The 26,058-nt window shown below is 40.1% G+C and overlaps 1 protein-coding gene across 4 annotated transcripts in view; it reads right to left on the minus strand.

Annotated features, from left to right (window-relative positions):
- The window catches only part of COBLL1 (cordon-bleu WH2 repeat protein like 1), a 169,038-nt gene extending 147,869 nt beyond the window's left edge, over positions 1-21,169 (minus strand). For 3 of the 4 annotated variants that reach the window (XM_040229251.1, XM_040229250.1, XM_040229248.1), the window contains exon 1: positions 20,537-20,798. In XM_040229251.1, the coding sequence (XP_040085185.1) occupies positions 20,537-20,601 (65 nt within the window). In that variant the 5' untranslated portion in view covers positions 20,602-20,798. Of the gene's footprint in view, positions 1-20,536; positions 20,799-21,108 lie in introns of those variants that run through there. The other variant, XM_040229249.1, reaches the window with a different exon arrangement.
- Positions 21,170-26,058: the final 4,889 nt, after the last annotated feature.

Here is a 26,058-nt window from a genome sequence, read left to right on the forward strand (position 1 = left end):
TTGGAGGTTGTTCAAAGATGTGTATTTTTAATAAGATTGAATCACATTTTCATGCCAGCCAAAGTAATTCTATTCCATGAATATAATTTCCATGTACTGTATATTTTCAATATAATTAGCTGCCAATGCCCAGCCCAATGCCTGACACATCATTAACCTTCAATAAGTAACTGTTGAATGGAGAAAAAAAAATGAACTGTTGATTCTTTCAGGGAGATTTCTTTTCCTTGTTGTTGTTAAAATGAGTTATCTATTAAAGAACTTCAAACTCAAACCTCCCCAATTAATCCAAGTTTAAAACCACCCTTCTCAAAAGCCAAGCCCAGTTTTACCACCCCTCAACAGAACCTGAGACTCCCAGCCCTCTCACCCTCCTTGACCCAGGGAAGATTTACTGACCCAAACTCCCCATGTGTCCAGGCTTCTGGGAGGAGATCAAGCCTAGCCTGGGGACCACACACGCTGCATGTGAAGAAATGCATTCTTCCAAACCAAGTGCTAATTATACACAGAGACACCTAAATTCCCAGCCCATTCTAATAACTGACTACTCCTATTCCCCCTAAGAATGTTCTTCTTCTGGCATGTCTCTCAGAGAGCAAGTCACAGGGCCATCCCACACAGATTTCTTTGAAACTTATAATGGTTTTCACAGTTTCTAGCTAGGCTGGTTTCCTCACTCCTAAAGACTCTGCAGTCTTTCAGTTCTGGAATCACATTTACCCAAATCTGAAACTCAGACCCTATTAATGATTTCATGGGAAACGGTCCAAATGTTTAACCACAGATGAAAGATTTTTTTAAAAGAAATGCAAACACACACAGAGACCCACATATGGTTTGTTATACAACTATTTCAAAAGGCATCTTTAAATGAGTTTTAAATAGCTGGAATAACCTATAGTACAATCCTGGAGAAAAGGAAAACAAAAATAGTATTTGTAGTTAAAAATTTAAATGTTTATTTAAGAGCCTAGAAGGATGCATTTTATCTAAACTATATTTGAGAGAACACTCATTTTAAAACACAAATTAGTGTTCTCCTCATAAATTTGAAAAATGTTATTTTCCATGTTTCCATTCTGGAAGCCCATTGTACACATCAGCATATTAAAGTTTCCAAGAAGACCTTTAGGGAAGAAAACAGTTTCATTTTATTTAACCCAGATTTTCCCAAAATTGGGAACTCCCTGATAGCTCAGTTGGTAAAGAATCCGCCTGCAAGGCAGGAAACCCCAATTCGATTCTTGGGTCGGGAAGATCCACTGCAGAAGGGAAAGGCCACCCACTCCAGTGTTCTGGCCTAGAGAATTCCATGGACTGGATAGTCCATGCGGTTGCAAAGAGCAGGGCATGACTGAGCATCTTTCACTTTCACTCTCACTTTCCCAAAATTATTTGACCATATAAGTTGTTTTGACAGAAAACATGTTAACATGTCTTATTCAGAAAGTGCCTTGGGGAATGCTAAAATGTAAACCATGTAACAGTGGTTATCTCCAGCTGGTCTAGATAATGGTTATTTTTCTTTACATATAGTCTTATGGCTTTCAAATATTCTGCGATAAGCATATCATTTAATAACCAGAATAAAATAAAGCAAAATACCAAAAAAAGTTTAGTCGCAGTTTACGTCACTCCTATTATTAGTTATTATATTGGCTTTGCCACCCCTAGCAGTTGGGGAGGGAGGGAAGCAGAATGCAAAGTGGTCAAACAATGCATCCCACTCTGAGATCGGCCACTGCCTAGCCATGTGACCGCAGACAGGACCCTCAGCTTCCTCTTCTGCACAACCTGGATAACAACTACATCGGCTTTATACAATGGTTGTTGACTGTTAAATGCAGTAGTACATGCCATGGAATTAACACAAACCTGGTGAACAGTGTTCCCTAAACACTTTTTGCTGGTATGATCAGAGTCACTCAAGCCATCATCCTCTGTTCTTAAACAACCGTGACCCAGATCCTTTCAAGTAGTAGAAATTTGAAGGAATTTACAAATATTCATTCAATCTCTGAAGCATTTAATAAGGCTCCATATGATTTATATACTATCTTGTAAAACACAGGGGGAAGGAGATCCAAGACGGAGGGGAGATATATATATATATATATATATATATATACACATATAGCTGATTCAATTCAATGTGCAACAGAAACTAACACAACATTGTAAAGCAAACACACTCCATATTTTTAAAAAGTACATTTACCAGAAATACCTTAGTGCTCAAGAAACTTTCCAGGTGCAGAGTCTGTACATGGGTATAATTTATTCTGCCTGAATTTTTTCATTAAACTTATCAAGTTTACTTGGAAAGCTGGATAAGACTCTTGAGAGTCCCTTGGACTGCAAGGAGGTCAAACCAGCTAAGTTTAAAGGAAATCAACCCTGAATAGTCATTGGAAGGACTAATGCTGAAGCTCCCATCCTTTAGCCACCTAATTCAAAATGTCCGCTCCTTGGAAAAGACCCTGCTGCTGGGAAAGACTGAAGGCAATCAAAGGAGAAAGGGATAGCAGAGAATGAGATGGTTAGATAGCATCACCAACTCCACAGACATGAATTTGAGCAAACTCTAGGAGATGGTGGAGGACAGAGGAGCTTAGCATGCTACAGTCCATGGCATTGCAAAGAGTTGGACACAACTTATCAACTGAACAACAACAACAATTAAGGGGAAATGGATCTTAATTAGGCAAAGAAATTTTGAATTAGTCTTTCTTCTTTAACATCAAAACTCACCTCCAAGAATAGAGAAAATATTCCTATATAACATCCGGGAGATGGTGAAGGACAGGAAAGCCTGGCGTGCTGCAATCCATGGGGTCACAAAGAGTCAGATATGACTGAGCAACTGAACAACAGCAACATAAAAAGTGAATCCAGGAAAATAAATAAGGCTAGTTTAACTATTTTCTCGACAATAAACTTTTAGTCAAGGGTATACTGGGTTAATTTTCAGACTATGTCATCATGTTGCCACCAGAACTTAAAGAGGTACAGTTCTACATAATCTGGACAAATGCTGCCCACTTGCCTCCTCTGTACTAAATAATACAGTCATAGCATCGTTGAGGGTGAAGGAGTCAGCACCTGGAGATCCCTCTTATCAATAACTAAAGTTAGTTTCTAAATTGTCACTTCATTCTATAGCATTTGTGGTAAAATCTAATGATTCATTATACTTTTGAGTCAAGTAAACTTTCTTGACATCACCATTATGGCAGAAAGCAAAGAAGAACTAAAGAGCCTCTTGATGAAAGTGAAAGAGGAGAGAAAAAAAGTTGGCTTAAAATTCAACGTTCAGAAAACTAAGACCATGGCATCTGGTCCCATCGCTTCATGGCAAATAGATGGGGAAACAATGGAAACAGTGACAGACTTTATTTTGGGGGTGGGGGCTCCCAAATCACTGCAGATGGTGACTGAAGCCATGAAATTAAGAGATGCTTGCTCCTTGGGAGAAAAGTTATGACCAACCTAGACAGCATATTAAAAAAGCAGAGATATTACTTTGATGACAAAGGTCCATTTTGTCAAGGCTATGGTTTTTCCAGTAGTCATGTATGGATGTGAGAGTTGGACCGTAGAGAAGGCTGAGCACTGAAGAATTGATGCTTTTGAACTGTGGTGTTGGAGAAGACGAGAGTCCCTTGGACTGCAAGGAGATCAAACCAGCCAATCCTAAAGGAAATCAGTCCTGAATATTCATTGGAGGAACTGATGCTGAAGTTGAAACTCCAGTACTTTGGCCACCTGATGCAAAGTGCTGACTCCTTGGAAAAGACTGATGCTGGGAAAGATTGAAGGTGGGAGGAGAGGGGATGACAGAGAATGAGATGGTTGGATGGTATCACCAGCTCAATGGACATGAGTTTGAGCAAGCTCTGGGAGGTGGTGAAGGACAGGGAAGCCTGGCGTGCTGCAGTCCATGGGGTCGCAAAGAGTCGGACACGACTGAGCAACTGAACTGAACTAAACTTTCTTGTTTACGGAGATGAAAGATCTTATTATAATCTATATGTAAAAACAACAAAGTTCTCTTCAAAACATGACAGCTTATGATTAGAATGGTGTATCATACCTCAACTCCCTCTTTTGAATACTGATGATCTAATGTATGATACTACAATGGAAAATTTTCAGTCACAAATTTTCAGTAACAAAATCAGAGAAACGCAGTTAGGGTTACTCTCATCTTACACAGGAGAAAATATTAAAAGGTAGGCACTTTCCAAATGGTGAAGCAGAGAAACAAACAATTACAATCACCTTGGTAGCATATTCCAAGTCTCAGACAGGCATTTTTCTCCTTTAAAAGGGAATGTGATTTTCATCCAGATCAGTACCCATTCTGGATTCAGTGTTCCAAGAACAGCTTCCCTGCATCTGGCATAGGGACTTTCACAGTATACTGCTACTGCTAAGTCACTTCAGTTGTATCCGACTCTGTGCAACCCCATAGACGGCAGGCCACCAGGCTCCTCCGTCCCTGGGATTCTCCAGGCAAGAACACTGGAGTGGGTTGCCATTTCCTTCTCCAATGCATGAAAGTGAAAAGTGAAAGTGAAGTCACTCAGTCGTGTCCAACTCTTAGCGACCCCATGGACTGCAGCCCACCAGGCTCCTTTCACAGTATACTTGGGAAGAAAACCAACCCATCGCCCACTTCCCGGGAGAGGAAAATAAAAATAGGGCCTGACTCCTTGTTCTGTGGTTTCCAGTTAGTGTAGTAATGATGCCAGCATTACAAAAGGCTGAGTACCGACAAAGCAGATAAAATTTAAAAGTTAACAAACATAAACACAATGCCTGGCATGTGGTTTACTTTTGTACTTTCATTCTGGGCTGTCCTCTTCCTCTACCAGGGAGGAAACCAAGGCCAGGGGAGAGGAGTGTGTGTGCTTTCTCAGTTGTGTGCAACTCTTTGAGAGGCCATGGACTGTAGCCTGCCAGGTTCCTCTGTCCCGGAGATTTTCCAGGCAAGCATATTAGAATAGCTTGCCATTTCTTCTTCCAGGGGATCTTCCCGACCCAGGGATGGAACTGCAGTGACTCCTCAGTCTCCTGCACTGCCAAGTGGATTCTTTACCACCGAGCCACCTGGGGAACACCCGTGACAAGAGAGAAAGTGCCTAAGCCAGTGAGTGGCAGAGCAGAGATTCGGTCCCAGGTCTGCCGCCTCCAACTGCCCTCTACAACAGCTGCCTGCCACGTGCTTATTCTGACTTCCGGCTGGACCAGTTTTGTTTGAAACCAAAACCAAATGCTGCTAAATGCCTAAGAGCCAAATTAAATGTACTCGTTCGGAGTGTCAGACAACAGTAAGGTAGGCTGCTGAGTTAAATGGAGAGGATCAGACTTGCTTAGAATGCTTTACAGAATGATCTCTCACCTGCCCATGTATTAAATGATTACTTCTTTAGAGGGTTTTTTTTTTTAAGATCAATTCTGGCTTAAGAATTTTATCTTACTTTGGAACACTGTAAAATGCCAACTTGTTGGTGAAAGCATGAAGAAAAAAATAAGAATGAACTTGTTTTCCATTATAATATTCACAGTTTTAGAACCATTTTGAAGTGTAACTCTCAAAAACACTAGGAGAACACTCATACTGATTTTTCTTTCCTAAGTGCCTATTTGACAGTATAATTTCTTTCATTATGATACCTCTAAATTTCCAACCTCTTCTTTCATGAGCTGGAAAATATACCCTCTATTTTTTTTTAATCTTACTCTTCTGTAATTGCTGTTCACATCAAAATACTAATTTCTTCTACTGACAGAAGAACTGGATCAAAATAGTAAGGCTCTCGTCAATTTAGATTTCAGGGTGTTGACACAAATGAGAAGAATTCTTATGTACTAATTAATCATATAATTAATGGCTACTTGTTTTACTCTCAAAACCTATATTCTGTAAATCAAATGTTACTCTGCTATCATTATTCAAATAGGACTATTTAAGCTGCAAATAATACTACAGCACTTATGTCCTGTTAAACAACACTACCCATGAAGGCCAGAGTTATTCTTTCCTGGAAGTTTGTGATGGAAGTGTCATTACTCAGAATTTTCACTTGAACTACTAATGAAATGTATATTTCTTTCATAAATACTACTGCAGGGATTAATGCTAAAATAGAATCTCAAACCAAGAATAGAGTTTTATAGTAGAATACTGAGATTTACGATAGCACTTTTACATGTGAGGCTATTTGATAGAGTCTTAGCAACAATTTGTTGGTTAATGTCTACAAAAATGAATGTTAACTATATTGTACACTTGTAACTTACTTGGCATTGTACATCAACCATAGTTCAATGAAAAATATCATTGGACAGTTTCAAATAAGAAGATGAATGTTAGCTACTCAGTTTTTGTGTAACTAAGCTTATACCACAAGTAACAAGTAGACAAGTAATTTGCTGATTCGTATCCCCAACACTGATCTCTTGCCCAGGTTCACACAAATAATTTAAATAACACCCATCCAACCAATAACTGATCATTATGTATCTAGGTATGTTCATGCATTAAATTAAACCCAGCAATACATACAAGAACAACATTTAAGAACATGGTTTCACAAAGGAAATCATTTACAAAACAAAAAGACAACCTACCAAATGGGGAGAAAATATTTGACAATGATAATAACCAATAAGAGGTTAATATCCAAAATACATTAAAAATTATACAATTCAACATAACAACAACAAAAAAAAACCAGTTAAATGGGCAGGAGACCTGAACAGACATTTTTCCAAAAATGATATACTGATGGCCAACAGGCATAAGAAAAGATGCTCAACATCATTAATCAGAGAAATGGAAATCAGTGATTTCCAGCAATAAGATATCACTGCCAGAATGGCTGGCATCAAAAAGCCCATAAATAACAAATGTTTGTGAGCATGTAGAGAAAAGGGGACCCTTGTACCCTGTTGGTGGTAATATAAACTGGTGCAGCCACTATGTAAAACAGTATGGAGGTTCCTCAAAAAACTAAATACATGATTACCATATGATCCATCAATTTCACTCTTGGGTATATATCCAAAGAAAAGGAAAGCATTAACTTGAAAAGATACATGCACCCCAATGTTTATAGCAGCATTATATACAGTTGCTAAGACGTGAAAGCAACCCAAGTGTGCATCAACAGATGAATGCATAAAGATGTGGCATGCACACAGACACACAATGGAATATCACTCAGTTATAAACTTTATAAGAACGAAAGTTTGCTATTTGCATCAACATGGATGGACTTGAGGCTATTAGGCCTAGTGAAGTAAGTCAGACAAACACTGAACGATATCACTAACATGTGAAATCTAAAAAATAAAACAAACCAGTGACTATAACAACAACAACAACAAAAGAAACAGATTCACAAATATAGAGAACAAACAGTAATTACCAGTGCAGAAAATGAAGAGGAGACACAAGATAGGGGTAGGCAATTAAGAGGTACAAAGTGTAAAATAATACACTTAGTATTTTACTAAGTGTAAAATAAATAAGCTACAGGGATATGTTATGTAACAGAGAATATAGCCACCATTTTACAATAACTATAAATGGAATATAATCTTTAAAAATTGAAATCACTAAGTTGTACACCTGAAACTTATGTAACATTGTAAATCAACTATACCTCAGTTTTTAAAATAAGGGGTTTAAAAAAGGGGAATAAGAGAAAAGAAATGTGTATAGCCTGGGTAAAATGCTATGCTTTATATCTCATATAAGAATAATAGAGTCTATAAGGAACTATTGCTCAATATTTTTAGTAAGATTGAACTAACCTCACAGTACCTGACTAGTTAGTAATGTATCTTTAATCATTTAGTGATCATCTAGCATGTGTTAAGAACCACATGGAATTAAGAACCGTGTGTGTGTGCGTGCGCACACAGGCAGGTATGTGGAGAAAGAGAGCTGAGGTTAACTCCAAGTTATTTAGCCAGAAGTGAATCTTTATGCCAATGAAAAGACTGGTACAAAATTGTTCACAGAAGCTTTGCTTATAAGAGCTAAAAACTGTAAAAGGTACAAATGTCTATAAATATTACAATTAAAATATATACTTACATGATGGAATATTACATGGCAATGAAAAAAATGAATTACTGCCCCCCAAAATATGTAGATGAATCTAACAGACATAATGCTAAACCAGACACAAAAGAATTATTTGATTCCGTTTATATGAAGTTTACAAATAAGCAAAACTAATCTATTGTGCTAGAAGTCAGAGTAATGATGAGAAGAGAGCAAGACAGAGGACTCTATGCTCCTAGAAATAGTCTATATTTTGCTCTGGTTTGTGATTACAAGTTCACATATGTAGAAATTCATTGAAGATGAAAAATTTTAAAAAAAAGAATATGGTCTCTGCTTTTTAGGGTTTCACAATCTAGTTAATCAAACGTACCAGGAAAGGGTATTAGTACAGGAAATTGTACCCTGATTAAAGGATGCTTAATAACACTTAATAATCACTTAAAAACAGTAAAAGGGCAGGAGAGGGAGAAATAAATTCAAGTATCCATCATTAAGGGACTGGTTGTATAAATTATGATCATCCCTACAAAGACATAACAAGCAGTTATGGAGAAAACAATAGAGCCCTTTATGTAATATTATAAAATAGAATATAAAAGGGTAAGAAACAATATGCATACACACACCTGTTTCCTCCTGAGTGTAAGGAGATGCTCCGGCCAATGGCGTACACACCAGCCAAATAAGGTTTTTCAGCACTAGAGATGTGACTGATGTGACTAAGAAACTAAAATTCAAATTTTGCACAGTTTATTTATGTTTCAAATCTCACAATGCAAAATATTTTTTTCTATTAAAGACAACTTTACTGTTCTGTAGAACTAGAAGCATGTTAACCACTACATCGTGTAACATATCATTTAAATTGAGTTTTTAAATCTAGCTCCTAGATTTAAAATTGTATCTGTGGCTCACATTATATTCCCATTGGACAGCACTGGTGTAGAGTATCCCACAAGGGTTTGTAAGAACCATAACATGATTGCCTCTAGGGAGAAAACCTGGGTGAACGGTATATAGGGAGAATCTCTCACTGTTTCATCATTTTTCTCTTTTGAATTCTGTGCCATTTGAATATATTGCCTATTAGAAAAATAAGTAATCAAGTGATATGACCTTTAAATAACACTGTAGAGAATAACTGTCATTGGCATAACTTAATTAACGTTCATGGAATCTCTCCTCCCACAAAACATACAGGGTATTTTTGAAGATGTTATATATACACTTGGGGGCAGAAAATGCTTTCTAATAACCTAAGATCACAGAAGTGTTTCACAACTTAATAGTACCAGAGTTACCAACTGAACGTAAGAGATTAAAGACTACAAACCTCAATTTGCTAGTTTAGCGCCTGCGTAATCTAGCAATTTTGCACCACTGCCTCCTCTTCTGCCATCAGAGACTGTTCTGCTCTTCATTTTCCCATCACTGAATATATTTTGCCTATTTTCCTGTTCCTTTCTTCACCTACCTTCCCAAATAAAATTGTAATTACCTCTACTTAACGCAGCATGAATCTATTTGGCGAACCAAAGAAGGAAAAATGTCAAGAAAATTCTCCCCTTCACAAACCATGAAATTTCACTTTTTTTCCATGAAACAAAAGTGTAAAAACATAAGCAGATCACTTAAGGGTTCAATATACAACTGAAACACAAAAATCAAATTACATACAGATATTACCATTTTCCCCACTTTATTTTAAAAATAAATACTTTGAACATTGTTTCTGCACTGACATAGCCAATTTTCGACTTGTTTTCCTTTTTGGCTGTGCTGCAGGGCATGTAGAATCTTAGCTCCCCAACCAGGGATCAAACCCACACCCCCTGTAGTAGAAGCACAAAGTCCCACCACTAAACCTCCAGCGAAGTCCCCAGTTTCAGAATTTTAAATACATACATCAGTGAAAACTGCTTCTTGTTGGCAGTGTTAATTTTAAACTGGGTTTCCAGGATTCAAGGAAGAAAAAAGCCTCCATTCTCAACTCCTAAAGGCTCCCCTCCTTTTCTTGCATATTCTGCATCCACCTTCACAAGAGTCCCTGACTCGGCTGCACTGGTGAGTATCATCCTGAGGAAATACTCCAGGGGCCACAGAGATAAAGTGTGCAAAGTTCAGCCCTGAGACACACCCTCACCAGTCACACAGATCACAGGCCAGGATGCACAATCATCACAATAAACAAAGGCTTAGACTGGGTTTGATTTGGGAGCATAGCATTCTGAAATGCTTTTAACTAGTAAAGCAAAATGGCTAAGTGTCAGAATTTTTAAAAATCGTTTCTTGACAGGAAATTTTATGATATCCCCTGTGAAGACTGGTAAGTGGTAAAGATGTCAATGATAAAAATAGCTATCGCTGTACAACTCCCTGCCTCCTATATTGAATGTGCCTTCAGTATAGACCATCATTTCTGGATGCTCCTTTGATTGGTCCTTTAACACCAATGGCACTTGGGATGCTTTTGTGTTCAAACCATTACAGTTTTCTGTGGAGTTCAGAAATTTGATCTCTTTACCTTGCCTAGATTTTACAGTGATATAAGGAAACTGAGAATTCCCCAAATCCAGGACATTCAAATATTCTACACTGCCAACTTCAACTTGTGTTTTGCTAAATACCTGGAAGAATACAAAAATTACAGCAAATATTCATTCAGCACCTACAGATAACTTTCAGAATTGCCACTAAGTTGAGCTTGAATAATCTGCTTAGTGTCCTAAATAACTATGAGTCACACAAAAATAAAAGTCCAAAATATTTGGTGTGCAACACACACACACACGTAATCCTAAATTTAATTTAGGAAACTCTAAAAATGCCTCTAAGTGCATTCATTCTAGGCTATATCACTTATAACTACTGAATTAGCTGAAAACACATTCCTAGGCTTCACAGAGTTGCCAGCACAAACTTCAGGACTATGTTTTCTTAACATCATCTAAGAGTGAATTTCCTATGTATTTCCACAGACATACAGGATCACAACAGATGAACAGATTATATGAACTACTCTTAGACACTGCTCCTTTCAGATCAGACTGTATATCAGAAATGTATGATAAACCAGAGTAAACTATAGGTTGGAATAGGTTCTAGATACAAAATTTGTCTTAATTATATGTAAGGGGGGAAAAAAAACCCAGTATTATTCCCCCTTTCTGATCTAGTGTTAAATTAAATATATATATTTTTTCAAATGAATTCACACCTAACTCTTCTGGGGGTGGGGGAAAGTTCACTGGTAATAAAGTCAGTCAAACTTATCCTCTTTCAGAGAAAGAGAAAACTAAAGAAAGACGACTAAGACAAATGTGTAAAAAGTAGTTTCTCTCCATCTGCCAACATTCTTTGCCACTTTCAGCTTTGCTCTTTTGAAACACAGCAAAAAAAAAAAAAAAAAAAATTTGTATTAAGGTAAAGCATCTAACTGCTTCCTGGGAATGGGCACCTTATGTAGAAACAAAAGAGAGGGAGGTAGGACAGGTTACTCAGTATTTCTGCAGCCAGTAACTAACAGAACCATGCACACCCGAGAATAAGGAGAGCTGCTCAGACCGCAAAACACAGAGGCTGTCCCATAAGACAGGGACCCTGTCTATTTCCTGATTGTCCTGGAGCTGGGGTACCTGACAAAAAGGAGGAGGAGACTGCTCCTCTCTCGGCCACTTCCATTGTGTGTAACGTGCAACCACGTGAGCACAAAGAAGAAAAGCAATTCAATGGCTTTATAATTATCTTGACCACTGTGAACTCAATTGGTCTAGAAACTACAGCGCATCCATCAGACGTGGGAAAGGTGAAGTGAAGTGAAGGGAAGTCGCTCAGTCGTGTCCGACTCTTCACGACCCCATGAACTGTAGCCTACCAGGCTTCTCTGTCCATGGGATTTTCCAGGCTAGAATACTGGAGTGGGTTACCATTTCCTTCTCCAGGGGATCTTCCTGATCCAGGGATTGAACCTGGGTCTCCCACATTGGAGGCAGGCACTTTAACCTCTGAGCCACCAGGGAAGCCATTTTGGGATTTAGCAACTCAATTTCCTGCTTTCCCAGAGCAACTGGACTGATATACACGATTATAGCAGCCACTGAAACTCTGGCTGTTCCCCTTGGGGTTATTCTAATACTTCTTCACTTCCATTTCTCCAGAAACAATGGCATGTGTGAATGTGCTTGTAATAGCAGGTGTACAGGTTACAGAGATGAAAGTCAAGGACTAGTGATAAATGGCCCACCTAGATTTGAGCATCTTAACTCTATTTCCTCACAAATAAATATTGGTGTTAAGTACAGAAGCGGCAATCGCATCGCTACCAAGTGAAATGGTGTAATTTTTAAAAATACACCAAAATGCATACAAAGTAGTTTTAATCTCTCAAATTAATTACATTGAGAAACAATGCATTTTCCCACTGATATTATTGTTTAAAAAACATAGTATGATTCCCTTCGTATTCAACCCTATTTAAAATCAAGTTACACGTTACATGACAAAATCAAAATCATTATTTTAAAAGCAGATCAACATTTTGAACCCAAAGTGTTTTATCTCAGGTTCTTTTCTGATCCCACAGCAGAGGCTCAACTCTGAACCACTTTGAAAGTGAAACTTGCTCAGTCGTATCTGACTTTTTGTGACCCCATGAACTATACAGTCCATGGAATTCTCCAGACCAGAATACTGGTGTGGGTAGCCTTTCCCTTCTCCAGGGGATCTTTCCAACCCAGGGATCGAACCCAGGTCTCCCACGTTGCAGGTGGATTCTTTACCAGCTGAGCCACAAGGGAAGCCCAAAAATACTGGAGTGGGTAGCCTATCCCTTCTCCAGCGGATCTTCCCAACCCAGGAATCTAACTAACCAGAGTCTCCTGCATTGCAGGCAGATTCTTTACCAACTGAGCTGTCTATTTTAAAAAATCAAATCCCATCCAATATGGATGGCATTTTCACTTTTAATTCCATCCAAAGCAATCTTCTCCAAGCCTGAGGCAATTACCAGGGAAAATCCCTGTCCTATTAACCCATACTCTTTTTCAAAAAGTAATTATTTATTTACATTTTCTCTAAAGCTCTGCTTTCAGTGGAGGAGGGCATTCAATAGGAAGGGTACATGAGTACATACAGGAAAGAACAGGAATTCAGAGATGATTCTTCTCCCTACTCACCTAGAACCTCCATCCTCACCATGTCACAACCACATACCTGAAAGCCATAATGAGGCTACCCTTTTTTCTAGAAAGTAGAAGTTAAGAAAATGACTCAGTTCTGTAATGTACTGTGTTTCCCTCCCACCAAATTCCTGAAAGCCTGCCTCTGTCTGAGCTATCAGTCTGAGCTACACAGCATGAAAAGGCACATCACGATACTGCCCCATATAGGATACCTAAATATCTTCATTTGTTCCCTGTGAAATGGAAATTGTAACCTTTGTAAAGATGTGTACCTATTTAAAATACGGTAAAAGTTGCAAATAATTCTTAGTTTTCGGCTTTCTACCAGTTGAGCTGAAACTGTTTCTCCTGTCTGCATTCTTTGCTGTTGTAATGATGAGATGAGCATCCCATTTAAAGCATTTCTTGGTCAAACTACTCCACAATTCAACTCCACAGCATTTTTTCCCATTCCGCCCCCCCAACCTAGCTTTATTTTTACATACCTGACAGAAAAACTATAATGGAAAAGACTGACCATTACTAATTCTTAGCGAAACTATGGAACAACTAGAACTTTCACATGTTGCTGATGGGAAGTATAAAGTGGTGGAATCACTTTGGAAAAATGACTGTGTCTATAAAAGATGAATCTGCATGCATACTCTTCTGACCTAGCAATTCCACTCCTAAGTATACATGCTCATCTGAAGTGAGATTTTTTTTTAATTTTTTTTTTTTTTTTTAATTTTGCCTGTATGGTGTGGCACACAGGATCAGGGATTGAACTCAGGCCTCTGCAGTGTTAGTTTTGAATCCTAACCACTAGACTACCAGGGACTGTCTTCCACAGCTTCTTTTTTTTTTTTTAATGTCCAAAGTCAATAAATAGTTCCAACTTATTTAATTTATAAGCAGCAATGTGAATTTAAAGTATGGGGTGGGGGAGAACAAGCTCACTCTAGCATTTTTCTAAAGACTAGTCAGTCTTTGAGAATCTTTTCCAAGGGATTCATTCCTCAGATATGAAGTTTGTATCAAAACTGAAGACATTTGGCCCTTTATAAATAGCCATGGGAAACTTCTTTCTCCCATACTTTTAGTTTGTTTTTACTGTAACAGATGGGGAAAAAATTTAGCAAAGTCATTAAAAAGAAAAAAAAAAGGTCTTCTAATAACTGTCACTCTAATGTTAGAGCACTAAAAGCTGCAGGATATGAAACACTATTATAAAGACAGTTTGCTTAACTGAAAATAGGTATAGGCTGAAAAAAACTAGATAGGAATTAAGTATACCTTTGGTCAAGCTTCTAGGCACGTTTGTTTCTAAACACTTTTATCGTACATCAGTCATTTTTCATGAAAGAATCTCCAGCACAGAAGTGTAGAACTTTTCTTTAAAATATGTTCTGATATCACATCAATGTTATAATTTCTACATTGCTTGCCAACAGGCCAAGCCTGTTTTCACCTGGCAGGGGCAGGAGGAAATACCTGATCACCATTGAATATAAATGCTTACTATAAGAATATCTTGCTTTATGCAAACAAATATCATTCTGTTCTAATTTATAAGTTCAATACTTACATGCCTCCCTCCCAAGTAAATAAATTTGGAATCACCACTACTTCATTTACCAATTTCATAAGTTGGCCCATGGGATCAGCAAACTTTTTTCTGTACATGGACAGAAGGCTAATGTTTTTAGCTTACAGATCATAATATCTCTGCCTGGACTACTCAGCTATAATATGAAAGCAGCCATAAACAATATGCAAATAAGTGGGTATAGGTGTGTGCCAATAACACCTTACAAAGACAGGTAGAGGATAAGGGATTACTATCTGGAATATGAAGAGAGTTCCTAAAACTCAACAGCCAAAAAAAACAAACCAAATGAAACATGGGCAAAAGCTCTAATAGACATTTTTCAAGAGAAGATATACAAATGGCCAATAAGCATGTGATATGATGCTCAACATCATTAGAGAAAAGCAAATCGAAACTACAATGAGACACCATCTCACACGTAACAGAATGGTTGCTTTCAAAAAATAAAATAACAGGTGTTGGCAAGGATGTAGAAAAACCAGAAGCCTTGTGCTCTGCTCTGGGAAATGGAAAATGGTATAGCTGCTATGGAAAACAGTATAGCTGTCCTCGAAAAAATTAAAAGTAGGATGACCATGCTGTGTGTGCCATGTTAAGTCACTTCAATCGTGTCTGGCTCTTTGAGAACCAATAGACAGTAGCCCACCAGGCTCCTCTGTCCATGTGATTCTCCAGGCAAGAATACTGGAGTGGGGCCATTTTCTACTCCAGGGGATCTTCCCAATCCAGGGATCGAATCTGCGTCACTTCTGTCTCCTGCATTGGCAGCAGGGTTCTTCACCACTAGCGCCACCTGGGAAGCCCAGGATGACCATAAGATCTAGAATTCAGAAAAACTGAAAGCAGGGTCCCAAAGAGACAGCTAAACACTCATGTTCCTAACAGCAATAGTCACAGTAGCTAAAACATGGGGAGCAACCTGTGTCCATCGATAAATAAATGCATAAAAGTAGATTGCTATTCAGTCTCAAAAAGGAAGGAAATTCTGATATATGATAAACGTGGATGAATCTTGAGGATACTATATTAAGTGCACTAAACCAGTCACAAAAAAACAAAGACAGATTCCACTGATGCGAGGTAATAAGAGTAGTCCAAAATCATGGAGATAGAAAGCGGAAGAGCAGATGTTAGGAGTGGTGGGGAGAGGAGAAATCGGGAGTTAGTGTTCAAAGGGTACAGAGTTTCAGTTATGCAAGATGAAAAGAGTTCTAGAGACAGACGGTGATAACAGTTGCACAACAGTATGAATGTACCTAATACTGAACTGTGCACTTACAAATGGTTAAGATGGTAAATTCTGTGTGTATTATACCACAATAAAAAAAAAAGAAAGGAAAACATAATACAAACAGATAGAGGGCCCATTTCAACCTTCTGAACAAAATTTGCTGACCAATGAATCATGACATTTGAATCCTAAGCATATCCATAGTATGCTTTTAAAGTTAATATCAAAGTACCACTTCTACACTAACAGCACTTTCTTTTTTTCCTGCATAGTTACAAATAGTTTTTTAGTAAAGCTCTTTAGATCGGGAGCCGGTCTCCCCGTGCCCAGAAAAATGTGTTTTATATAAAATAAGGGCTCACAAGTTTTGACTAATTAATTGCATTAGAGCAGTTGTCTCAATAAAATGAAGCTTGAAATTTATAAATACAACAGGCATTTCAATAATAAGGTTAAGTGATAACAGTATTAAATTACCCTCTAATACATTCAGAGAAAATTACAGACTTTGAAAAAAAATGTCTAGCAGTGTCTTAATAAACACTTTTATTTTTCTTATTTGGTCAAAAATCCTACACTTGAAACTATGCTATAATAAATTTAATTGCTGCCTAAGAGCAAAAATAAGTACAGCTATGACATATCTGTCATCTGACAAAAAGAAAACTGCCAATTTACTATGAGATATATCATCCCAAACAGATGAACATGTTAAATATGACTTTAAAGACATAAACCAAAAATTTAAGTTTTTTCATATGCATTCAATTTTGTAGGATTTTGTTTCTTTAAAGATACTACAAACATAATTTTAAGAAGAATCAAGACAACATATGCATAAGGCCACTTTAAATAATCCATTCAGTACCATCCATGGTAAAAAACATCCTGGGTAACAGGCCTAGGGATGAAGAGCATAGTTTTGAGGATCAGACCTTGTTTTTATTACTCTTGCATATCTTAGCATTGTATAGCCTTCGTATGTTAATTAAGTTATCTGAGCCCCAGTTCCAAAATCATAAAATGGAGTTAATATACTTCCTCAAAAAGTAAAAAAATGAAATTAAATTAAAATTAAACAATACTATAGAGCATCTAAATGGAATCTTTCAAAAGGTACAAAGAAAGCTGAACTCTAGGGTCTTGAGTTCATTAAAAATGATTAATAGCAGCCACCATTCCATTTATGGCCTCATCTCTATCTCAGCTGGTGATACCTGTTTAATCAGTGATTCTCAGATCTGAATGCATATAAGAATCACCTAGCAGTATTTTAAAACTCCCCATGCCCTCCTCCCCTCCTAGACCAATTAAAATTAGGATAGGTAGGAGTGTGAGAGCATGTGTCCCTGTTTTAAAGATACCCAGGTGATTATGTTGAAACCTTTGCTAAGGCATTCAGCTTCTAAGTAGTCAAAACACGTTAGCTAACAAGACCTGTTTAAACAATCAAAAGCAAAACTTTCAAACCAAAGATGCCTCCAAATAAAAACTAAAGGAAGCAGCTGCTAAATCATTTCTTAATTTTTTACCATGCCTTCAATTAGCTCCAGAGCTCCAATGCTGCAAGACGATAAAGAAATATGCAAATGTGCCATGCCTGAAAATTTGTTTCAAATCAAAACACCAATAAGGTCCCTCAAAGCAAGGTCAACTTTTGACATTTAAATTTCAAAGAGTTAAAAATATCTATTCACTTTGGCAAGTAAAATCACCAGCACTAGTAGCTCTAAAGATAATGAATCCAGCTGAAATGGTATCATATTGTGATCTGAAAAAAGATTAAAGGCAATTAATGCAATGAACTAAGTGATTAACACCCTGGGTTTTCCTTCAGGTTTTGCCATTAATTTGCTCTGGCCTTCGAAAATAACTCTCTGTGCTTCAGATTCTCATTTGTAAAATAAGGAGTTGCATTAAATTTCTTTAAAATGACATGTTACAAGGATCTAAAACTTAGAAAAGTACATACAGAAGCATTCTTTAGAGCAGCAATATTCAAGAATAAGGACTAAGCTAGGCCTCATAAGTTATTGGAGTCATGAATCATGATTTAATTAGTAAAGAATATACTTTCCAAACCTAACATTTTATTATAACATATCGATTGGCCCTACCACTTTCCAAAGAATTGTCCATCTCTTTGATAATTCCTTTTTTCCTCTCAGTATTAAAACCTTTTTAAGGTACTGGGGTTTTGAGAAAAAGAACAAAAGTAATATTGAATAATAAATATTCAACAAACACTATATAACAGGCACTTGAAATACACCCAGGGACAAGACAGACAAGTGAAAGCAGAGAAGTATTTTTTTTTTTTTTAACATTTATACCTTTCAAATATTGTTAACTTCTCCAAATAATACAGAGTAAAATGATATGGGGGAGGGGATGTTATTTTAGATAAGATGTTGAAGCATTTTTCAACTTATCTCTTCTTAAATTTGGAGAGGGCAGGACAAATTTTCTAAAAATATATTTTCGTCATATTTGAGAAATTAGATAAAGCAATTTTGTACATTCTTTTGTAGCACAGAATTTCAGTTTAACCTTTAAATCCTCAAAAGTAAAATCTGAAGTGTCTTACTACAGTCGTGCTTATCATTAGAAAGCTCTTCTCATTTCCTTTATGTCAGAGGCATCTGACCTCGCCTGTTTTACTCACAGAATTATTTGACTTCTGAACACCCATAAAAGTATACTAGTGAATTTTGTGTACGTGCATATGCTGGGTTTTTTTTTTTTTTAATAGCATCTGTGTGTGCTCAGTGATGTCAGACTCTCTGCAACCCTAGCTCCTCTGCCAAGCTCCTCTGTCCATGGGATTTTCCAGGCAAGAAAGAATATTGGAGTGAGTTGCCAGTTCCTCCTCCAGGGGAGCTTCCTGAGTCAGGGATCCAACCCACCACTCCTGAATCCTATATTGCATGCAGATTCTTTACCACTGAGCTATGGAGGAAGCCCAAACAGCACCTTAATCTAATCCACTTCCAAATCCACCAATCTAATACTATTTTATTTTGAGGTACCTGAATACATTCCAGTATTCCTGCAGCTGCCTTTAGACGTTCATGCTTTTATGATTAATATCTTCCTGCCAATGAACTTCTTCCCCCATACATCCTAATGTGATAATATATATGATCATATCTAAATAAAAAACTGGGTAAAGAATAGGAACGGAAGTCAACAGAAATACAGCTATTTGCAGAGGGGAGAAGATAACTAATTGGAAGAAAAAGAATTAATTCATACACTGCATGTTTCCTCTACGTAAGCATTATACTAAATATCTTTTATATTAGTCATGCTGCTTTGAGACTTTTCCATGTTTCCTCTAGACAACTGCCAATGTTCAAATGGTCTCTGATGAATAAACATGCTGTGACTTGCTTCTAAGGAAACGTGTGTCATGTTCCGGGATAAAAACGACTTTTCTACTCTCAAATCAAGAAAACTGTACAACTCTCATTCATTAGCTATAAAACAGACTTTTCCTTCCCGATTCTTTTCTGAATGTTCATAGTCTCTTGAGAACACTGCTGTGTTCCGATTAACTATCGGAAAAGAAACTGAACTGGGGGAACATCTGAAGGAAAATGTTACACTTTCCCAAAGGGATTTCCCACTGAAGTTCAACTAGCGCCCACGTTAAGCCTTCACTGTTTACCAAGACGAAGGTTATTCTCAGGTTCTCCCCCCCTCTTGTAGAACTACCTGTTCTCATTACTGTTTACCCAAACGCTTAGCAAGGTGATTATTAGCATATCTGGCAGGAAGACGTGCTCCATTGAATATTAACTCACCATGTGACAGCCCCTTCCATTCCAATCTCTCCTAACCATGTGAGGGTACAAAGAAATGTACCGTGTTTGCGGTCTGACTCTGCGCTAGGCTTTGGGACTGGCAATTGGCCACAGGCACACACATACCCACAGTCAGAGGCGCGCACCCGGCCGGGTCCCGGAACTGTCATTGCGGGCTGACAGCTGGCACACCTTCCTGTCGCCCTCCACCCGCTCGCAGAAAGCCTCTTCCTTACAGTCACCTTGACACGGCTCACCTGCTGAGCCTCAGCCCTCGGCCAAGGAAACTTTTTTCCCTTTCTCAGGGGCTCACTTACAGGTACCGTCCGCCGGTCTGCCAGAGCCCCAACAAGGAGCTCTTTGTTGCCATTTTTGCTCCCGGAGTCCTTACCCAATTCTTGGCATTCAGCTGCCCTTTAGCAACTCAGAGCAGCCCGGGTAGGAAAGCAATCAAAAGCTACCGAGCCCCCACCCCGGGGTGGCCTCCGCGGAGGCCGGGAGGAAGCAGCCCCGTCGGCCGCGTGTCCCGCGGCTGGTGAATTCGGCCGCCGACGGGGCGGCGAGCTGCCAGCCAGGTGACGGGTGAAGGCCCGGCAGCTCTCGACCTCCCGGGGGAGCGACGGCGCGGCGCTCGAAGCTTACCCTGCGGGTGCGGCCGGCGGGAGCGCCGCCGGAGCGTCCTGCACGCGCGGGGCTCGGCCGTCCATCGCCTTGAAGGGCGCTGCGCGGGCTCTGGCTCCGAGGCAGCGCGTCACTGCTGGAGTAGGAGAGGCCGGCGGGTCAGGGCGGGACGCGCGTTTACCCGAGGCCCAAGCGGGGCTGGCTGCATAAGAGCCCGCCCGAGCCGCCCCCAGCCCGGGACCCGCCCGCCCGCCTCCAGGGTGCGCTTCCACCTGCGGGCCCGGCTCCCCGCCCGCGGGCAGCGCCGCCGCCGGGTCTAGCGGCCGCCCGGAGCGGTGGCGGCAGGAGGCGGCGCTGCAGCCCCCGCCCCGCGAGGTTACTGGGTAGCCATTTGGCGCCTCTCGGGGAGGGAGCGGAGCTGCCCAGGCTGGAAAGAGGAGGAGCGGGGCGAGGCGCACAGGCACAGCCGCCACGCCGGCAGCGCGATCCCGGGCTCCGCCGGCCGAGTTCGCACAAACAAAACGCCCTGGGAAAACTTTTCGCGAAGAAAAGTTGGGAGGGCGCCTTTGTTTTTTCCCACCCAGGGTTCCTACTTTCTTTTCAAAAGGACACAGTGGCTCCCTGTTCTCTCCCGCGGCTTCCTCTCCCACTCTTCCCTCCCCCGGCCGGCGCGCTCGCGTTCGGCTCCCAGCCGGGACTGGGAGGAAGGGGAGAGCGGCAAGCCTCTCCCAGCTCTGCCCTGCGCGGGCCGGGCCAGACAGCGCCTCCTCTGCCCGTGGGCGGGTGCCGGGCGGTGCGGAGCCTCTCGCCGGGCCGGCTCTCTCACCCTGCCCCATCTCCGTCCCTGGAGCCCCGGAGCTCGCAGCCGCCTCCGCCTGACGGCCGCCCAGAAGTGGCGATGGGGCTCGGCGGCATCAAAGCGAGACGGGCAGCGAGCCGGAGAGAGGAACGGGGCGGGGATGGGAGAGCGCTGAATGGTAGTTTCCTTCCCCCGGGGCTTCGGGGTCCAGCTGGGGGAGCCGAACCGAAAGGAGGCTCCTGCGCGGCGTGTTCTCACTCCCACCGCTAGGGCATCGCTCCGGGAAGCCCAGCCGGACAGGTGGGGAGGAAGGGAGCGTACCCCCTTGCGAGGACCGGAGCGGAGGACCTGGGCGCTGCGGAAGTACCAGGAGAAACCCTCAGAATGGGGCCTGCAGCTTGCCCTCCTTGCAGTCTGATCTCCGTCCAGGGTGCTATCTCCCCCCTCCCCCCGCCTCCCCCAACTTGACCTCTGAGGTTGCTATCCTGTTAAAAGCATACCTGTGACACTGTGATCTTTCTAATTGGTGGCAGGTTTAAGCTTGTCCTGTCTTCAGAGGCATTTTTTTCCCTTTTTTTTTTTTTTAAATTTTTAAGCTTTTAACAGCTGTGACATGAAGACCAGACAATATTATGTCTAATAACGATCTATAAGCTAAGAATCGAATGACAGGTTTTATTCACCTCTTGAAAGTTTTATGGGAAGAAAGGACTCACATAGGCACAACCATGTACTTGTGTATACGTTTTAGTTCCCACGTGCATGCTCTTTACGGGATTCTTTACACATGACAAACAAGTATTTGTAAATCCTGTGTGCTATTATATGTGCCTGCCAGGTTTTGTAAGGCGCAAGCCATTTCTGATGGGCCCGAAAGAAAGTTTGCATTCCGAAAAATAATGTGAATTAATGAAGAAAGTAACTTTACAGTTTAAAGTATTTCCATCAACTGTAGTAGAGACGTTAAGTCAAAGAAGGTCGTAAATGAGGACTGTATTGTGGTATTAGCATCCTGTAGTACATATGTTAGCCATTTCACCCTATTGCTACAATAACATTTGGAAGGTGGTAAAAATTAGGTTGATACTTAGAACCACTGCTTGACTAAATGTTCTCTCAGTTATATACCCATTGTAGCTGAATCTACAGGGATTGATACAAAGATCGCTGAAACTAAGTAACATACAAAATATCTAGCAGTATGCCTTTTGTCTCTCTGGAGAGGCATTAATTTAATATTTATTCGCTCCTGTGTGGGATATATGCCTTTCAGTATATCTCTGAGTATAAAAAGGAGAAAAAAGTAGTTTATGCGGATTATAATATCAGAACCATACCAGAAAAAATTGCTTTTCAACATTTTTGTTGATATTAATATTTATCAAATCACTCCATTTAAATCCATCTGAATTTTAGTCTTTAAATGACACAGGTTAAACAGTTTCATGAATCAGATATGTAACTTTCAATCGCTAGATGAAGAATAAACTTTAGTTAGTTTCAACCTTCGGAGAAGGCAATGGCACCCCACTCCAGTACTCTTGCCTGGAAAATCCCATGGACAGAGGAGCCTGGTAGGCTGCAGTGCATGGGGTCGCTAAGAGTCGACTGAGCGACTTCACTTTCATTTTTCACTTTCATGTATTGGAGAAGGAAATGGCAACCCACTCCAGTATTCTTGCCTGGAGAATCCCAGGGACAGAGGAGCCTAGTGGGCTGCCGTCTATGGGGTCGCACAGAGTCGGACACGACTGAAGCAACTTAGCAGCAGCAGCAGCAGTAAACTCCATTAGTCTAATTTGAACCATAAAACGTTACCATAACATTTCATGACTACTGAAGGCATTTTGAGTGCTTACCAATTTTTCCTGTCCTCTTTCTGGGTTTAGGTATAGGGGAGGATTATACTCTCCACCCCACTGAAATTAGGTATGGTGCTATAACTTGTAAGTAAATGTGAGCAGACATGTAATGTTTCATGTCCTGGTAGACTCATTGACAGGCCAGTGCTTGGTTCTCTAGGTTCCCTTCCCTTGCTGCTGCAATTATGGAAGGTTATAGTAAGATGGAAGTGGCACAGGACTGAAGGACCCTGGGATGCCCTATTATTACCCTGAGCACAGCTGCCCTGGATAGCCCAGGACCTACAACAGAATCTGCATAAAGCAAGAAATAAACTTGTTTTGGCTTAAGCTTCTAAAATATTGGAGCGATTTATTGTCTAGCATGACTTAGCCTACCTTAGATATAGTTGACCATTTTCAGGATCCCTAATAGGCTAGACTTAGTGTTCTCATATGGTAGGCACTAAACTGTTCCCCCTCTAGTCTGCTGGTTACATAGTTTATTAGCAAAATGGTAAACAAAGTTGCTATAAGTCTTTATATATAATAGTGGGAAATTAACCTACTCCCTGCATCCTTTCCTCTCATTGTGATGAACTACTGCAAAATTGTCCAGGTTTCCAAGATTCTGCTCAATTTCTATTTGGAAATCTCCTTTGACCTCTTGATCCAGTCATGGTTAATGCATATGCTTAGGTGTTATATCCTCTGGAAGACTTTCTGGACTACACATAAAGAATTGGCCCCTCCCTTTCTTAGCCCCCTTTAGATTCTGCAAGGTGGGGCCAGGCCCCATGACACTTTGTTTCAGTTATTCATTTACAGAAGAACACAATTGGAGTGTTTAGGGGGACAGCTCTTATTCTGTGTCCTGAAAGAACAGCCCAGAACATGGGAAGTTCTCTGCATATATCTGTGGAATGAATTAAGGAGTAAAGTGAAAGTGAAAGTCACTCAGTCATGTCTGACTCTCTGCGACCCCATGGACTATACAGATAGCAAATCATTATTTTGTTACCTGATAGATCTGCAGGTCTTGCACACACAAACACACAAAAAAGATCTTGTAAGCAGCAGGATTGATACTTTATATTGGGAAATAATATATCAGTAAAGGTCACTGTGACAGTATGACTTATTCAAATACAGTGCTATTACAAGCAGTTTTCACATTCCAGAATAAATGGCAGGTATTTTTTATTTGTGTTTATGTTTCTCACAGTAACCTTATTTGAAATGTTTCATTATTTACTGTTGCTTTTTACAAATGAAAGGAAGGGGAACTCTTTCCATGGAATTCTCCAGGCCTGAATACTGGAGTGGGTAGCCTTTCCCTTCTCCAGGAGATCTTCCCAACCCAGGGATCGAACCCAGGTCTCCCCCATTGCAGGCAGATTCTTTACCAGCTGAGCCACAAGGGAAGCCCAAGAATATTGGAATGGGTAGACTATCACTCTCCAGTGGATCTTCCTGACCCAGGAATCCAACCCAGGTCTCCTGCATTGCAGGCAGATTCTTTACCAGCTGCACTACCAGGAAAGCCCTATTAAGGAGTAAGGGAATCCTTAAAAACTCCACTTCTAGGTTACTTGTAAGAGGTGAGTGGGACCTCAAGTCAGGGAAGGTCTTTCCAATTCAAAGGGTCTAGTGGATTATTTAAAAAGGAACAGATAAAAGTTGAGTTTGTTCTATTAGAGAGAGAAGATTTATTCTCTGCATGGAATTAGTTTCAAAATCACTATCTAGAGAGAGAAAGTCTAGCTACATATCTCTCTGAATGATGATCTAGACCTCAGATTTCTTCTGGAGAATATTAAAAGGGAAAGAGGTTTACATACTAAATAAATAAGTATATGCTTACATAAAAAGACATATACTGGTTGAACTGGGCAATGCAAAATGTGTTAGAAAATGAAATTAGGGTATGTCTAAATATTTTGGGGTATGTCTAAATAATCTCAAGCTCATGGACAGGCTCCTCTGTCCATGGGATTTCCAGGCAAGAACATTGGAGTGGGTTGCCATTTCCTTCTACACGGAATCTTCCAGACCCAGAGATTTAACCCACGTCTCCTCCTAAATATTTTACGAGTTATTTGGAACAATGATGGTTTTCATAATATTTAGGTGTGCTCTTGTTCGTGGCTTCCCTGGTGGCTCAGTGGTAAACAGCCTGCCTGCCAATGCAGGAGACATGGCTTTTGTACTGTATAAGTCCTACTGAAGAGATTTATTTAACATGGGAATATCATATTTCTGAGGTGGTAAATATCTTCCTATGCATTTCATTTTTACATATTACAACATTAAGAAAATGATTATTTTATGTCTTCCAAAATTGTGTGTGTGTGTATGTGTCTGTGGTTTACATAGCAAGATCAGAGATGTTGCAAGGTAGTGTTCAGTTTTAATGGACCTCTTCAGTTCAGTTCAGTTCAGTCGCTCATATGTGTCCAACTCTTTGTGACCCCACAGACTGCAGCACACCAGGACTCTCTGTCAGTCCATCACCAACTCCCGGAGTTTACTCAAACTCATGTCCATTGACCGGTGATGCCATTCAACCATCTCACCCTCTGTCGTCCCCTTCTCCTCCCACCCTCAATCTTTCCCAGCATCAGGGTCTTTTCAAATGAGTCAGTTCTTCACATCAGGTGGCAAAAGTATTGGAGTTTCAGCTTCAACATCAGTCCTTCCAATCAACACCTAGGACTGATCTCCTTCAGAATGGACTGGTTGGATCTCCTTGCAGTCCAAGGGACTCTCAAGAGTCTTCTCCAACACCACAGTTCAAAAGCATCAATTCTTCAGCACTCAGCTTTCTTTACAGTCCAACTCTCACATCCATACATGACTACTGGAAAAACCATAACCTTAACAAAACAGACCTTTGTCAGCAA

The sequence above is a fragment of the Oryx dammah genome, unplaced genomic scaffold, assembly GCF_014754425.2.
Source record: "Oryx dammah isolate SB20612 unplaced genomic scaffold, SCBI_Odam_1.1 HiC_scaffold_27, whole genome shotgun sequence".
Taxonomy (NCBI): Eukaryota; Metazoa; Chordata; class Mammalia; order Artiodactyla; family Bovidae; genus Oryx; species Oryx dammah.